Source organism: Oncorhynchus tshawytscha, linkage group LG09 (assembly GCF_018296145.1).
Source record: "Oncorhynchus tshawytscha isolate Ot180627B linkage group LG09, Otsh_v2.0, whole genome shotgun sequence".
In the NCBI taxonomy this organism is placed as follows: Eukaryota; Metazoa; Chordata; class Actinopteri; order Salmoniformes; family Salmonidae; genus Oncorhynchus; species Oncorhynchus tshawytscha.
In genome coordinates, this window is record NC_056437.1 from 68,543,979 (window position 1) to 68,561,333 (window position 17,355).

A 17,355-nucleotide genomic window follows, 5' to 3' on the forward strand; every position below is an offset into this window, starting at 1 on the left:
CCAGGACTAGGCTTAATCTGGACATGGGATGAGTGGAAGTCAAATCAGCGCAAATACAGTATTATACTTTCTATGTGATGACATCAGAATGTAGAATGGTGAACAGAGGTTGTGCATTTCACAAAAGACCAGTGATGCTGCAGTTTGAAAGGCTCTAGACTTTGTGTTAATGCCCTCTTGTGGTTACATGTATACAATTTCCCTCTTGAAAGTGTGCAGAGTCCTATGGACATGCTGTGTGGGTGGGTGTGTGTTTGGCTGCACATGTGCATGCATGTGTGGGAGCGTGCATGTTTTTTAAGGGGGAATATAGGCCTTCATTTCAAGGTTGAGTATCTCTGTTGTGGCTTGATCCGTCCAATTGACTGGACAATTTTGGCGACTTTGGGGTTTTGGTCTGAAGTAAGACATTGTGTACTTACTGGAGACTTCTAGCTTTACCAGGACGCCCCCTCGATTGGGCTGTGTTCAGAACGGGGCGACTGAGGGGGATCAGTGGAGGGGCCAGTAGGGCTGGGGATAGGAGCTTCCCTATTTAGGGAGGTGTCTCCTTCTCCAGAAACCCCCTTGGCTTCCTTCCCCTTCTCTCTCTATGGATGGATACCACACCCAGTATGGACGGAAAACATGCGTTGGTGTTAAACAAAACAAATGAAACGTAACAAACAAATCAAACAAAATATATCAAATGAAAAAAATTATAAAAAATAAAATAAATGAATGAAAGAGTCTGTACAAAAAAAAACGAAATACATGAACGTTTTTTAAAAACTGAAAGAAAGAACAAAAATAAGCAATAGATTGGTCTGCAGTGCCAGCTTGGAATCAGAGTGAAAATGAAAGGTAGTCTGAGTAACGTTACCATTCTTGAGCTAATATTCCACTCCTTGTCATTGCCAACGAGACTGGCCTTTCAGCAATCTGGAGTTGCTCATTGGTTGTTGGAAATAGCATTTTCCATGAGAACATGTGGATCCTCGAAAATATAATGAATAACAAAGTCAAAAACAAATATTTAGCTGTTAGCTAGGCAAGTTGTATTTTGAGGCTTAAAATAATTTTGTGGTTGGAATTGCAGTATTTAGTTTGAGAATTTAGACATGAGCTAGCAAATTTTGTTTCTTCTGGACAAACAAAAACGGTTGCTCAGCAACCGGATACCAATGTGTTACAATAACGTCTATCTGCAGACTGCGGTTACTACATGCCACGCCCACTGCCATTGCAGCTGCTAGCACTGTCTCTGGCACACACTCCAGCACAGTAGGTGGCAGTAATGCACCAGAGTTGGATGCCAACCGCCGAAAACCCCCACATAAGAAGGGGGCCGGTACACAGTGTCCTTCGACTCTGCCTGCCGAGTACTGTTTACCTGCAGTTTTGTTAACAATATGGTGAGGGAAGTAGCTAGCTAACTAGAACACCGGTACAGTGTCATTCTCCCCCGCTTGCCGAGCACTGCTTTCCCACAGTTCTGTTAATGTTATAGCATTACGGCTAGTGTAGCCAACCCAACTCTTGCGTAGTGATTACCATTGCCGTAAAGTTAAAATAACTGCCAGAGTTTTCTTTGATGAGGTTTAACGGGGGTTGGCATCCAATAAATGTTGGATTACCACCACCTACTAGACTGAACTCCCTTATTTCTACATTTAAAAAAAAAATTACAAATACCCAACCATCTAACACTACACTCACAAATAATAATAAATACCATACTCCACTATTTAAATCTATTTAGTCCTACTTCAGGCTGAAAGGATGGGACACCACCACTTAACACATCCTGTAACTCTTCTGATGTCAAGTCTCGCACACCCAAATACCTCTCTGCAGCTGCTGCCACCTCTATTTTCTGAGATTTACATTCATCCCATAATCGAATCTTACTGAAACATATATCACTTGTTGGTTTATCCTTCTGTACTGGTACTGATCTACTACTCACGCCACTCCTCTCGGGATCCCTCCCCCTTGACCCATCTTCCTCTACTTTCTTCACTGCCTCAGCATATGACAACTTCTGCACTACTCTAACCCTGGAAACCTCAACCTGCCTCTCTCGCACGGGACATTTCTGGTCACCCCTACAATTAACACATACCACTACTTTCCCCAATAGTACACGTCTCATGCCTTTCTGCACACTTCTCACACTTAGGACCTTCCTCCTACACACTGTTGCCACATGCCCATAAGCTTGACACCTGTAATAATGTAATGTAGTTGGCACAAAGCTCGTACAGGACAAGTTATATATCCTAACATCACTTTGTCGGGTAAAGACTCAACATCAAAACTCAAAAGAACAGACAATGACTCTTCTGTTTCTCCACTCGCCCTGTCTGCGTCGCACCAAACGACGAGCATCAAACACCGGGATTCTTCCCCTCCAGTTGCTCAGCGTTCACGTTGACCGCTACCCCAGTATTCCATCCTCAATGGCACCCTTTTCTTGAGAACAAAACAATTCATATCTCTTGCCCCCCATTCGTTTAACACAGAGCGCCGGCTCCCTCTGACCAGCAGAAGCACTTATCACAAGACCACTTTCTGATTACCCGATTCCACAGCACCCAACTCTGTTTTCACCCACCCTGAAACCTCAAAAGGAATCAGCAAAAAAGAAAGAAAAAGGGTCAAATTTTTCAAAAAAAACTTCACTCCTACTGTCACAGCCTCTTTATCCTGACCCTCGGTGCAAGCCTCGGGCTCCGAGAACGTCACCACACCTACCACCTCTGATACTTCGCCCTTCAGCTCACTCTGCCTACACTTTCTACCGTTCTCCGTTAACAAACCATCCCCTTTTCCCCCAGCTATTTTTAACCAACTCAAGCTCACCCTCTTCATTCCTCCCCCTCTCTCTTAGACCTCCTCAGCCTCTCTTTTCCCCTCCATATTCCAAGTACAACTCTCTCCTTATGATAATACTGCACTTCTCCTGACAAACATCTTGTTCTTTCCTTGTTAACCGGCTGTCCCCAATCTCCATACAATCAGCACGAACCCCTCGGGATGTAGTGCTCAACAGTGCACCCCACTTGTAAAGCAGCTGCTTCGTCTTGATGTTCTTCTTTGTCAGTAGCTATTGAGGAGCTTTTCCATTTCAAACAAGTGCGTTCCTCTCAACTGCCGGTGTCCTAGCCTTAATGGCAGTGGGCGCGGCATGTAGTAAGTGGGGCGTTGTGGGCGCGGCATGTAGTACGCGGTCTGCAGATAGACCCTACTCACGTGTTCTGTGGAGACTAAAAAGTTCCAATATTTGCATAATAGTTGTGATTGGAGGATAGCTCTAAGGGTGATCGAATCAGGATCAAATCCTCCGTTCTCCTCAAGCTCATTAATGATAGAATGATCATATTTGAAGATGACAGAAAGGCCACTCTCTTTGGCACATGACATGGAGTGGATTAGCTAAAGAGACGGGTACACAGGCTAAATGAGAGGAGCTGCTGCCACCCAAACATGCTGGGCAAAGAGAAGAGGAAGGAGAGCAGGAGAGTGGGTCGCCAGAGTTGCCATTGCAAGGGAAAATGTAACCTCTTGATATAGGCTTAAGAATTAAAATATTGAGTATCTGATTTGGTTCTGGGTGCCGAGATGAGAGAAAATACTGCCTCAGTTTTTTACTGTATTGAGTTAAAACTGGCCTCCGTGTACTATGTGTGGTAAGAGGTTTTTTTTAACAGCGATCAGTTACCTTTAGGGAAGTTTGTATTTGCAATAAAAATGTATTTATGATCTATTGTTAGGCTTTATATGAAATATAAAGGAGGAAGGCACGTTGCTTACTTTTTGTAAGTACCTGACACTCAGGCGTATGCCTATTGGCAATGCAGAGAGAGAGGCCTACTTAGTAATCAATGTGACCCTGTGTTAATCGCTCTTTTGCGTGACATTTTAGAAATGTTTACAAGCAAGTTTCATGGCATGCTCAGTTTGCTAAGGAAGAGTTTGCCAAGCAAGAAGAGTGATAATTTAGTTTAGATTTCAGAGATTGGAAGTCAGAGAGAATATTAGCAATGAATTGTGTGCAGACTGTTGACTCCAGAATTCGGGCAGGATAATTCAGTGTTTCAGAATAGAAATGAGTAATTGATTGTAATAGGTTTGTACAGTTGTTGTTTTTTTTGAAAGATTGAAACATGAAAGTATTGTTTTTGAAAGACGTGCGAGTCAATTCGGACATTAGTGATAGTGAGTCTGTTTACCTTCCTCCCGCCACCTCCAGCCACATGACCAACGTTGTCCATGGACCCAATCTTAGACTGAACCTTGAAGTCCAACTTCTCCGATTTGATCTCCACATTGCCTCCACCTAATGAAGACAAGCGGCATTCTTTAGCACCGCAAAAGGATATTCAACACATTTTCCTATTTCACATTCGTCAGGGAGCATAAAACTATTTGTTGACATGGCTGAGCATCGACCACCAATAGCCTCAACCGTAGTCCATGTTAGAGCAGGGTCTCTCTGTTGCATGTTGTTTCATTTCAGTCACCATACGGTTTTATTCTGTACATAAATTACCTGGTTTGTGGTGAATGTTGGCCTTCGATCCACACTTTGACTGCACGTTGCTGAGGTCAATCTTTTTGTGAGTAATTTGAACCTGGATATGGCAAATGGGGAGAAACAAAGGAGATCATCAGAGCATAGATAGAGTCAGACCAGAGGAGTGGTCCTTGTTGGGTGATGCGAGGAGGCAGAATACAGAGAGACAATCTAGAATGAGTCAGCATCAGTCACATGCAAGGACAAGGACACCGCCATGAATGGCTTCCTGAATAGACTTGCTTCTAGCATTGTCATTAATAGATATTGGTTGGAAAAAGGGAAAGGGGTTAATCTATTGCACCCACCACACGAGAATTTCCTTAAAAATGATGAAAAGATAGCTAGAATATTTCAGGGAATTCAGTCATAGTTATCAAAAAAAATCAGGCCATAATGATGAAATTTGAATCTAAATGAGACAACTAGGTCTCAAATTTGAATGCAAAGGCCCTCTTGGGTACAATGCAAAGATGTTTCATTACATCTCTAGAAACTATGACGATACAATGCTGTTTTATAACCCAGTTTAACCCGCGCCATGTATGTAAGGACACATATGTGATTAGATGATTGGATTACCAGCCTTTCACCTTTTCGTTCAAATTTTTTACAGGAATATTCTCTACTACACATTCCCCCACGTCTGTTTTCCTGAGAAGCGAGACAAGATACCTGATGATCAGGAGGATGAAATGAATCACAAAATGACTGACATTCATGAAAACAGCACTTTTATAATCTATATATCTGATCAAATGTTTATCGAAGTAAATTGCTAAATAATACAAAAATATATATAAACTCAACAAAAAAAGAAACGTCCCTTTTTCAGGACCCTGTCTTTTAAAGATAATTCGTAAAAATCCAAATAACTTCACAGATCTTCATTGTAAAGGATATAAACACTGTTGCTTGTTCAATGAATCATATACTATTAATGAACAGGCACCTGTGGAACGGTCATTAAGACACTAAAAGCTTACAATTAAGGTCACAGTTATGAAAACTTAGGACATTAAAGAGGCCTTTCTACTGACTCTGAAAAACACCAAAAGAAAGATGCCCAGGGTCCCTGCTCATCTGCGTGATCATTCCTCAGGCATGCTGCAAGGAGGTATGAGGACTGCAGATGTGGCCAGGGCAATAAATTGCAATGTCCGTACTGTCAGATGCCTAAGACAGCGCTACAGGGAGACAGGACGGACAACTCATCATCCTCGCAGTGGCAGACCACGTGTAACAACACCTGCACAGGACACCTGCACGGTACATCCGAACATCACACCTGCAGGACAGGTACAGGATGGCAACAACAACTGCCTGAGTTACACCAGGAATGCACAATCCCTCCATCAGTGCTCAGGCTGTCCGCAATAGCCTGAGAGAGGCTGGACTGAGGGCTTGTAGGCCTGTTGTAAGGCAGGTCCTCACCAGATATCACCGGCAACAACTTTGCCTATGGGCACAAACCCACCGTCGCTGGACCAGATAGGACTGACAAAAAGTGCGCTTCACTGACGAGGGGTGATGGTCGGATTTGCGTTTATCGTCGAAGGAATGAGCATTACACCGAGGCCTGTACTCTGGAGCGGGATCGATTTAGAGGTGGAGGCTCCGTCATGGTCTGGGGCGGTGTGTCACAGTATCATCGGACTGAGCTTGTTGTCATAGCAGGCAATCCCAATACTATGCGTTACAGGGAAGACATCCTCCTCCCTCATGTGGTACCCTTCCTGCAGGCTCATTCTGACATGACCCTCCAGCATGACAATGCCACCAGCCATACTGCTCGTTCTGTGCATGATTTCCTGCAAGACAGGAATGTCAGTGTTCTGCCATGGTCAGCGAAGAGCCCAGGCCTCAATCTCATTGTTGGATCGGAGGGTGAGGGCTAGGGCCATTCCCCCCAGAAATGTCAGGGAACTTGCAAGTGCCTTGGTGGAAGAGTGGGGTAACATCTCACAGCCAGATCTGGCATATCTGGTGCAGACCATGAGGAGGAGATGCACTGCAGTACTTAATGCAGCTGGTGGCCACACCAGATACTGACTGTTACTTTTGATTTTGACGCCCCCCTTTGTTCAGGGACACATTATTACATTACTGTTAGTCACATGTCTGTGGAACTTGTTCAGTTTATGTCTCAGTTGTTGAATCTTATGTTCATTCAAATATTTACACATGTTAAGTTTGCTGAAAATAAACGCAGTCGACAGTGAGAGGACGTTTCTTTTTTTTGCTGAGTTTATGAATATGAAATTCAAATGACCAGAGCTCTCATAAAATCACTCCATCCATGATTTAAAACAAGTCTCCACTACAATCTAGACAAAATCAAATCCCCAAAGCAACCTAAGCGAAATAGGTTTACTCTCTTGAATAAAATCTGTGGGGGCCTATGTGTTTAAATGACTATTGCTGGGGGAGAAAAAAAAAACATTTCAACCATACCCCCACTTGTTTACATACACACAAACATATACACATCCAAACATGCAGCGATTTGCTGGTATGCAGTTTGAACGTGTATTTACGCAGTACAGACACATGGTGGTGTCAGTGCTGCATAGAGATACAGGCTTTCATCACATTATTCTCGACACACAGCACAGAAGCCCAGCCCTTGTTTCTCCGAGCAGATAGACACAACTACAGCAAGACTGCAACGCTACAGCCACATCCAACTCAGTGCAGCCCAATCACTATCCATTTACCGCTACCAGTATAAATAAACTGGCCTCATAATTTCTGTTGTAAGCGTTGAATCTTACATCTCTACTTAGACAGTATTGATTTACAGGAGGTTGATGGGTGGTGGCTGAGGGGACAATGAGTTGGAGGTAAATATCACAAGTGACAGGATTCAGGTTGAGTCCTTCGGGCAAAACTGGTTGTAATTCTGTCTTTTGTGACGTCATAGGTTGTATTCTGATTATAATAAATGTTTGTCAATGTCTTGGTCAGCTAAAAGATGCCTTTAACTAATTATCGGACCAGAATATGACCTCTTTCCCAGACATCTTGGTATTGTCATAAACGAGATGAGGATTTTAACTGGTTGTAATCTGAGATTTTTAGAACCAGAAAATGGCGTCATTATGGATTTAACACCCCAAACTTTGCCCGCTGGGACTGCATGCTCACGGTCATACACCAACCAGGAGAACCGTGCCACCATTATAAGTCAATGATGTTCTGCTTTGTCTCATCACTACTGCATTCACGTCATCCATGTCATGCAAGGTAATGACCAGCACGGATGTTGAGGTGTTCAGCTCAAGACACTGAACCGCGTATTGGACTTGGAGAGTTTGAGACTACAAGAGCCATTGGGGTGCATTATACAGGTTATTGGAGACACATTTGAGGAGACAGATCTAGGGCAGACAGACCAAAAACACAAATTTGGCAACAGCATCTCCAGGCAAGGATGCCCTGCCCCCTGTAATGCCTTACCCATGCAGCTGTTTTCAGGGACTCAAAAGGGGCCACGGTGCTATACAACGGTCCCTGACAAGCCCTAACCTTAAACCAGTGTCCCATTGCAGTTTAATGAAATCAAAGTTTTTAAAGAGATTGATTAGGCCTTTATCTTGGCTTTCTGGGTGGTTGTGTTGCCCTCTGCAGAAAGTTGAAGCCAGTAAGATTTAGTCTCAGATGCTACTCTAGTCTGCTACTCTTTTCTATTGGTCTAATTGGGCTTATTGTATCCCAGCTGTGCCTGGGGCCCACTGTACATACAGTACACAACATAAACTCACATAATTTATCTAACAGATCATTCCCTTTTTAGGGAATGACAAAGCACACAATAGTCCCGAGAGATAAACCTGGTAGATGAACCTGGTGAAAATACCCATCAGCCCATAGAAATCAAATAGATTCATTAATTTTACTTCGCTGGATCTTTCCTCATACTTTGTCAAATCGTTTTGTGGAGAGCTCTATTGAGCACACATTTAATCATGGTAAGTCCCTCATCGTTCTGGGTCATCTCATTTCAGGTCTGTATACTAAGGCTGTACTGTATCAATACAAAGCCAGATTTAATGACGTCTGACGTGCACATTCCATTACTGTAAGGCATTTAGTCAGCTCAATGAGAGGACACTGGTTGACAGACCTGTGCTGCTGACAGCAAGTTCACTACGCTGCACCTGCCACTCTGGTCTGAGTGGTCTGTAATCGTGACTCATTGAGAGAAACAATGGCTTTATTGGTGAGGGGGACTGGGTTGCTTGTGATACGATAAGGTCAGCAATTCTCATATTCTAGAAAAGTCTAGGTTTTAAACAGACGTTGGAAACTTTGTGTATTGTGTTGGAATTGATTTGTATAGGGTAGAAATGCAGATCAAATCACAATTATTGCATTTACGCTACGCCAGTGTGGAATGAATCTGTAAAGGGCAACTGTATGAGGAATCTGCTTTGAAAGTTGTGTCTTTGAAAACTATGAAAACATTCAGCTTTAAGGGGACAAATGGCGGTGACCAGAAGTTAATACAGTATCTGAAAGATATTTAGGCTTGATCCCAGCTTGAACCTCCACATGAACAGGTCTTAAAACTATAAGACCTGTTCATGTATAGTTTTACATGTGATTTTGAATGTTTTCGCATTTGGAAAAATAAAAGGACGTTTCATAACGTGCTGCAACTGTAAGATGTTAAGACTTCAGAGAAGTGTTCCTACTTGAAAACATTATGTAGAGCGGGCTCTCATTTGTTATGTTGAATATGGTCACACGCATCATATACTTCAAGACTATAATTACCTCAGCACATTCATCTTATTTGAAATGTTGTTCCATTCACTTTGTTGATTTATTTAATGTTCCTGTATCAAATCAAGCGATAGCCTAACTGATTTAAAAGGAATCGAGTTGAAATATTGTTTAAACTTACATAGCTTGTGCTACCATAATAAGAGAATATCAGAGAGTAAATTTAACAAAAATGAAGAAAGCCTGTAAACTCCTCAACTATCTAGCTATAAACTAGTGAAGTCCTCATTTAATTTAAGTCTAGGAGGAGCAGAGAGTGGAGAAGGAATAGCCTTTATGTTCTGGCCAAGGCCATGATCTGGTTCTAACTGCGGGAAGACTCAAGACCAAACCATGAGTTCATCCTCAGGTTACTCACGTTACCACCTCGGGGGACATGCTTGAGATTGTCTTTGGAGCCACACCTAGACTGAACACTAGACAAGTCGATCTTCTTATGTAAAATTTGCACCTGGAAGAGGTAGAGGAGAGGCGAAAATATCACCTTTCTGGTAGGTTGCTGCAGCAGCTGCAAGGCTGCGATGTGGATCTTGCTGCTGACTGCTATTTAGACATTTACTTAAACCAGATTATCTACAAGATAGCCTCAAAGTTCAAGGTCGGTGTCTGCACCGCAGATGCCAATTCAATAGCTAGATGTATCACCCTTAGAAGTTATAGGCGTGAGGCAATGTCCTTATTTCACAGGTCAGGGATATCTGACATGCACTGATCTCAAAATAGTTACAGATCAATGATCAAGTGACCAGTCTTTATGGAAGTGGGTGGGTTCTGTACTGTAGGAGTTCGAAAATGGGTAATGTCTCTGTCTGCAGTCTTTTGACCGCCATGCCGTCTGTGTTACTCACATTGCCACCTCCTGGGGTATACTTGAGATTGGCTTTGGAGCCACACTTTGACTGAACGTTACTTAAATCCATCTTCTTCTCAACTATTTGCACCTGAAAGAGTCAGGAGGGAGAAAGCGTTCTTACAAACATCCAAGGAACTAATACGGAACAAACCTTTTTTTTTGTTGTTCTGGACATATTCAACAAATACTGTAAAGCCATTTGTGATCACAACTCAAACATAAGCTTTGAAATGCCAATTACTGGAGTGGTACGTGGATTCCGGCCTGTGATAAACAACTCAAGCTTGGAAGAAAGATGCCGAAGAAAAACAGCACCCAGGTTATACATTTTAGGCCACTTTTCAGAAGTTTTTCAGAAATCCCAGTTGGAAGACTTCCTGTTGGCAGATTCCCATCACCTCCTCTTCCTCTTACCATGGGTTTCTGAAAAACCTGCAAACTTTGGGAAGGTTTCTGAAATTCTTCAACCCTTACATATCATTAAAAAAAACGAAAGAAAACGGTTTCAAGCTCTTACCCGTCCTCCACCAGGCGAGTGCTTGATGTTCTCCGTGGAGCCAATCTTTGACCGGACGTTCTTCAGGTCGGGCATGGGGGCGGCCAGGGGCACCGGACTGCGCCCCCTCATGGACCCAGGGGATTTAGGAGGGGTCCGCACCACCGCCACCTTCTTCACCTCCCGGCTGGCGGGGGACTTGGGTGTGCTGGGGCTGCTGTAGCCACTACGGTCTTGGGGCGTCTTGGGGGAATCAACTACAAGGTTAGGAGAAACATAATCTAGGATTAGGTTATTCCAATCTACGTTTGTGCTCCTGTTTTCTGGAACAAGACCTGCAAAAGTTCAATTCTTTGAAACTAGGCGTCAGTGATGTTTTGCTCAGCCTGTAGTTAAAGCCAAAATGCCCAGACACTTCTAGGTACATTTTTCTCTCTCCATCACGCCATTCCAAAGAGAGCACAGGAAATGGTGGTGACACCATCTAACGTGCTGGGGATGCAAATGTAGTTGTCAAGCTGCCACATGTTAGAGATGGCAAAGGTATCAAGCTGTTGTTAGAGTTAGAACCTTTTTCAATGGGGATATGGAGTCTGACCATATCCTTATCATGCTCCCTCATCTCTGCTCACACTCCATGTGTTAACCTCTCTCGAATTGGGGAAATCTCAATGGATTAATGGTGATTCCGCTTCATGTGCTCCTATTGTAGGCACTGCTGTACGAGTTTAAAGGAACACATTGAGAGTTGACCATCTGTTGAACATGTCCTGAGTACTAACTGACCTCCAGCAGTGGTCTTGGTCTGCATCCTGGTCCCAGCACCCTGGGGTTTGGCACCTGGTGTCCTGGTGCTGGCAGTCTTCCCATCTCCAGTCTGGAAACCAAACAGCACGGTTACTTCTAGAATGGGAAAAACTAGAAACTACACAACAAGCGATGAACCGGTGTTGAAACAAAAGACTCCGGACTAATTTGGGAAAGAACTGACCAAACTATGTTTGGGGTTTAGGAGAGGCATTGCATAAGATCATTCAACACCATGGAACTTTGAGGTATTCATGTCATAATGCCATTGAGCATTATGAGCCTATGGATAGGCTGGCCTGAGCCTGGGATCGTGGTCAAAGTTGAGACCTGTCCATGTGTGTTACTTACCCTTGGCCTGGGTTCTCTGGCTCTTGCACTGCCTGGACTGGGTTTAAATATTGAGCTGGGCCTGCTAGTGTTGCAGGCTGGGGCAGAGGAAGAGGACCAAGGCTTTTTGTCGGGGGTGGTTTGGACCGAGGAGGGTCGTTTGGGGGTGGATGCTTTGACAGGTGTGGTGGCGTTGGGTGTCTTGTGACCAAAGGTGGTAAAAAAGTGTTATGAAACACAAAGGAAAAGACAAAAGTGAAAGCAAACAACATTTAAAGAAATGCATTACGATGGTGGAACTTAACAAAAACCTAGAAGCGATATAGAAAAACAATTAAAACCAATATAAGCAATTTAAAAAAAAATGTAAACAGTAAAAATCTTAAATTCAATATGTCAAAAAGTGTGTGTGATTGGTGAATGGCTTTACATGCAGATATGCTGTACTTCAATTGCAGAGCAAAACCGTTTGTTTTTTAGGGCATTCAGTTGAAGGCAGATGGTTGATGCAAAAGTTTCTGTCAAATTTGAGCCAACATGTTTGGAACCTCCTTTGCAGCTGTAAAGTGAAGCACTGAGATACAGCAGGCATCGATAGATCTCAAGGTCACTCCAGAGGTCAGACCTCTGGTCCACACATCAATTATCACCTACCTTTTTCTCAGCTGCTTCTTTCCCAGCCCCGGCACCGGCCTTGGCTGCAAGAGAGGGTCAAAGAAGGGGACCGAGAGTCAGTGCTAATATCATAGTCCTGTCTCATCAGCAACTTTGAGACCTCGCTGCACTAGGCTAGGCTAACTCTCTGAAGCTAAATGGCCTATTCATCCCAGGCATGAAAATGCTAACGGACGATGCGTGTTAAATACTCTAGTGGCTGTATCCGGATGCTTTAAAGTAGCTTTTGGATTCCATAGTAATTGTCAGCACACTGAAATGAATTGCCAGAAAGTACATTTGCCATAAACCTTTATTGAACTTTAATTTGAAACTTGCCCCAGATTCAAAATGATCTGCGTATTGACATTACACTGCATGGGGACGTTTAAGCACTGTAAGTCGTCTTTATTAAAAACTAGAGTTTCAAAAAATGACTTCAAGCCTCTTGGCCTGATTTCGATCCCCCGAATCAGTCCACTCAGAGAATCAGAGATAATACACTGTCTGGGACTAGGCTAATCATTTGAGGGGGGGGGGGACTAAATTTGTTTTAGGGCCAATGAATGTGGTACAGACAACTGCTTAGAAACCGTCCTTTTTATTTAATGTCAGGCCTGCATGTTATTGGATAAGCAGGAAATTGAGTCTCTGTGGTGACCGTGATGCTTTCAAATGGTTAGTTAGGAGATAAACATTATTGCCTGCCTATCAATGGCTGTATTGAAAGAGTGGGTGGTTCCCATTAAACTGATTCATTATTTACACTCCAGTAATCATTTAGAAAAGCTTTTACAGAAAATGTACCTTTGAAACGGGAATCATTTCCTTATCATGCCAAGTGCAAGTGCTTATCAGCCATTATCTGATCATTCCTGACAATTAGTAATGTAGGCAACCTTAAAGATGATAAGCATAAAGAGAACCAGTGATCCATCTAATGATAAGTAGTGTGTGACAAATACACTCTGTGAGAGACCACCTGCACTGCAGGGGAAGATAGTATGCATGGATGCTTACATTAAACCTGACAAACAGTGCTGACTTACACTTTTCTGCTCATTTAATAGACAGGAAACAGTAGCCAGAGTGTGGTGTGTGTGTGTGTGTGTGTGTGTGCATACACGTGTGAACCATACCATATGTGTGTGTGTGTGTTTCAGAAGACGGGAGGTGGAAGGAAAGGTGACCCATAAATACACAGTCACGATGATGTGATGTTGCACACCCAACAGACATGCAAGTGACATGCAAAAGGGGCTGACGGGTGGAAAACATTGCCAGCAAAAATCATTTGGGCACAGGAGGTTTAGTGACCTAAAACAGGGGCTGGAAACACAGACAGAACACAGACCAAACACAGAGAAAAGAGAAAGCTCAAAAGAGAACGAATTGAAGGAAGAAGAGACTAGAAAGAAACTGGTGGCGGCGGCGACAAGCAGTCCGTTTCCTCAACCGAACATGTTCACAGAAAGGGTGCTGCTTTATTGTGTTGCTCTAGTCAGAAGAACATATCTGAGAGAAAAGAAAGGAGGAGGAGGTGGAGAGGTGGGATTGATAAACTAGAACAGAAAACAGACCTTTCAGCTGGGCACCTGGAGCATTTGCTTTTCCGCCAGGTGGGGCGGCATCTTTCGGGGGTGCTTTCAGAGTTTTAGCGGCGGTGGTCTTGGGGGGAGGGGCAACAGCGTTAGCGGTCACTTTTCTGACCGGGCCTTTGGCTGCTGTAGGAGCACCTCCTTTGGGGCCACTAGCAGGCTTGCCAGGCTTCGTTTCTGCAGGTTTGGCTTTGGTCACCGACTGAGCTGCCGTCACCGCTGCGATGACTTCCTCGTTTGCCGACTGCAGGTATTGGCCTTGAGTGTCCTTTGAGGTCTTCACATCAGCCTTCTGGACAGGCTCAACCTCCATCTGGGGCACAGTAATCATGGGCAGGGGACTAGCTACCTTCTCCTGCACCTCTTCTTCCTCCTGCACCTTCTCCTCAGTCTCCTGCTCCACCGCATCGCGGGCGTCTGGCTGGTACTCGATGAGAGGAGACTGGTCCTTGGTCCGGTTGGCTGCGGTGCTAGGGGAGAAGGGAGATCCATGGTCGGCCCTGTTGGAGTCAGGGCTCTTGCTCTCTGGGGTGGTCTTATCTGCTCCGTTCTGCAACCCTGCAGGGATGCCCTGACCAGGGGGGTGTCCCTCAGGCTCCGTGTAGTCAAAGGATAGGACGCGCTGCTTGGCTTCCTCCGGGGTCATGGCAACGGGAATGACAGGGGCGCAACCTTCATCTTTCTGCTGCTCTTCCTCTTCTGAGCTGACCTCACGCCGTGGCCTCCTGCGGATCGTTGACACCTCTGTTCTCTCCTCCTCTTCATCCTCGTCGCTATCCTCCTCTTTTTCTTCATCCACCTGCTCTTTCGTCCCCTCCTTTTCCACGAAGAGAGGGCTCTGAGGCTTCCCAGGACTGATCCTGTCTTCATAGGCCGAGGTAGGAGCCTCCTTGCTCTCACATACGTCCTCCTCATCCTCGTCCTCAGACCCAGAGTCGCTCAGGCTGTGGCCCACAGAGACCTTGTCTGACGAGCTCCTCTTCATCTCAGACCCCAGCGAGTCTGGGGAGAAGAGCCTTGGAGTGTCCCTCTCGATTGGGGCTTCAGGGGCCGAAGGAGACGCCTGGGGGCTTACCGACCCAGCCCGCTCCCCGTCTTCGCTCCCGCCGTCGGCAAAGCCGGACCTGCTACTGCGGCCGCTCTCTGTGGCAGGACTGACACCTCCTGGCGTGGGGCTGAGCGATGCAGTGAGCTCCTCTGGTGTGGTGGGAACCGGGAAGCAGAACGATAAGGGACAGAGGGATAGATCCACAGCAGGACTGTGGTGTTAGAGACACTTACCTCCTCCTCAGAGACACACATTCAACACCCAACAAAAATGAACAGAAATAAAGGGAAAGAAAGAGTCGAAAGGAAAGAAAACAACCACTGAAGGAGCAGGAACACAAAACAAAGGGCAAAGGAACCTTTTTTTTTGCTGGCATCAACAGGAACAACAATGAAACATCAAATATATCAACTGCAATTATCTGGATCGTTTTGGTACCTAAATCTTGAGAGCTGTAGGTGTTTTTATAAGAAGCTCCGTTTGCAAATCACATCCAATGCAGTTGCAAACGTTTTGCTTCCATGTTTCTAGCAGAAAGGATGGGTAGACTACACAATGAGCGCTATGAACTATGTATGTAGCTGTGGGTTCATAAAAAGCACCTAACAGCTCAGACACTAAGCCTTCAACTTCTGCCTGAAAAAATAAAACTAACAAAAATCAACCCAAATGCACAACAGAAGTCAAAGCAAAGCTGTACCATATCAATACAAGATTTTTTTTTAAGTATCTCATTCAACACAGTACTCACAATGACCCAACAGCTCTGAATTTCTCTCGCTCTTGGATCGTTGTGATATATGAAATTGCAATGGCGATGAATCAACGCTAGTCTGGCTGCCAGATTGTTCCATTTGCAAATGGGCCTTGCGGCGGGGGAGTGTTTTCTGGCTGCTAGCCTCACATACAATACATCATGGTTTCCTCCTTTAAAAAAAGGGGGAAACTGCAGTTGCTCCATCTTTTTCTGGACTTATAAATGATATCTACCCATTGATTCTTGAAGAATATAACTTTTGCCTCGATCTTAGTTCAAGCGTCATTATCCCATCAGAACCCAAAATAATCTTGTTTAACTCCAATTGTTTGTAACGTTAAACAAATTCAAATGTAAACAAAGCATGGTTAAAACTATAGCTATGGTGTGGTATCACTCAGCGTAAGAACCATTCTGAAATCCTTAAATGATCGACCTTGCACTTGAAATCAAACTCCATTACCCACTTAAGATGAATACATTTCAAGGATCAATATAACAATTGGGAATCTACATCGTGAAACATTCCAATGAGACAGTGTCCTCTGTTCTACAATGCACACGCCGTGGTATTACTATAATGGTGATTGAGATGAGTTGTGGTTCAAATCAATACTGGAGAGTGTCCATTACATCTCCATGCTAAACCCGATCTCGGTTTTCAAATTGGTATGAGAGCTATTGGGATGAATATTTGAACGTTGATGATGATTTGATACGGAATATGCATGGATGGTCTCAAAAACTCCACTTCCTCATGGCTACATGTGATCTGAGGAAGAGAGATGGTCAGATGGCCATTGCGGTCATACCTTGACCTGTAGCGGTCATCCCTCTGGTAGCTGCGTGGCCCAGGGTTCGATGGAAGAGGAAGAAGAAGAAGAGGAAGAAGACAAAGGGGGGGAAAAAGGGGGTCTTCATTAGACTTTCTACAGGCACCGGTCAGCTGATCTCCAACATACAGCGAACACTCACACAAGTATGATCAAACTGAACAGCACACACACACACACACACACACACACACACACACACACACACACACAAGCCGCCTGCCAAAATAAATCCTCTCGACTAAAGCTCGCTAAAACCGCTAAGTTACTCTCGGTCATGCGCAAGTGTAGTTTCGGGGACAGTCACGGCTGCCCTACACCACCTATCTGTCGATCTACAGTGTCTTCAGAGAGAATTCACACCCCTTGACTTATTTCACATTTTGTTGTGTTACAGCCTTAATTTAAAATGGATTCCTTTGAGATTTTTTTCTCTCACTAGCCTACACACAACACCCCATAATCTCAAAGTGGAATTCTGTTTTTTTTTTTTAAATGTTTACAAATTCAATCAAAATAAAGCTGACTGGTCTTGAGTCAATAAGTATTTAACCACTTTGTAATGGCAAGCCGAAATAAATTCAGGAGTAAAAATGTGCGTAACAAGTCACATACGTTGCATGGACTCACTCT

General features: G+C 44.2%; 1 protein-coding gene across 7 annotated transcripts in view; it reads right to left on the reverse strand.

The window, feature by feature from the left end:
* maptb (microtubule-associated protein tau b) overlaps positions 1-17,355 on the reverse strand; it is a 38,870-nt gene that overhangs the window by 3,158 nt on the left and 18,357 nt on the right. For 2 of the 7 annotated variants that reach the window (XM_024432915.1, XM_024432913.1), the window contains 10 exons: positions 16,702-16,731; positions 14,067-15,281; positions 12,487-12,530; positions 11,854-12,033; positions 11,482-11,572; positions 10,717-10,952; positions 10,195-10,287; positions 9,705-9,797; positions 4,535-4,616; positions 4,215-4,321 (listed from right to left, as the gene is read on the reverse strand). In XM_024432915.1, the coding sequence (XP_024288683.1) occupies positions 4,215-4,321; positions 4,535-4,616; positions 9,705-9,797; positions 10,195-10,287; positions 10,717-10,952; positions 11,482-11,572; positions 11,854-12,033; positions 12,487-12,530; positions 14,067-15,281; positions 16,702-16,731 (2,171 nt within the window). Of the gene's footprint in view, positions 1-422; positions 591-4,214; positions 4,322-4,534; positions 4,617-9,704; positions 9,798-10,194; positions 10,288-10,716; positions 10,953-11,481; positions 11,573-11,853; positions 12,034-12,486; positions 12,531-14,066; positions 15,282-16,701; positions 16,732-17,355 lie in introns of all 7 variants that reach the window. The other 5 variants (XM_024432914.2, XM_024432918.1, XM_024432919.1 and 2 more) reach the window with 5 other exon arrangements.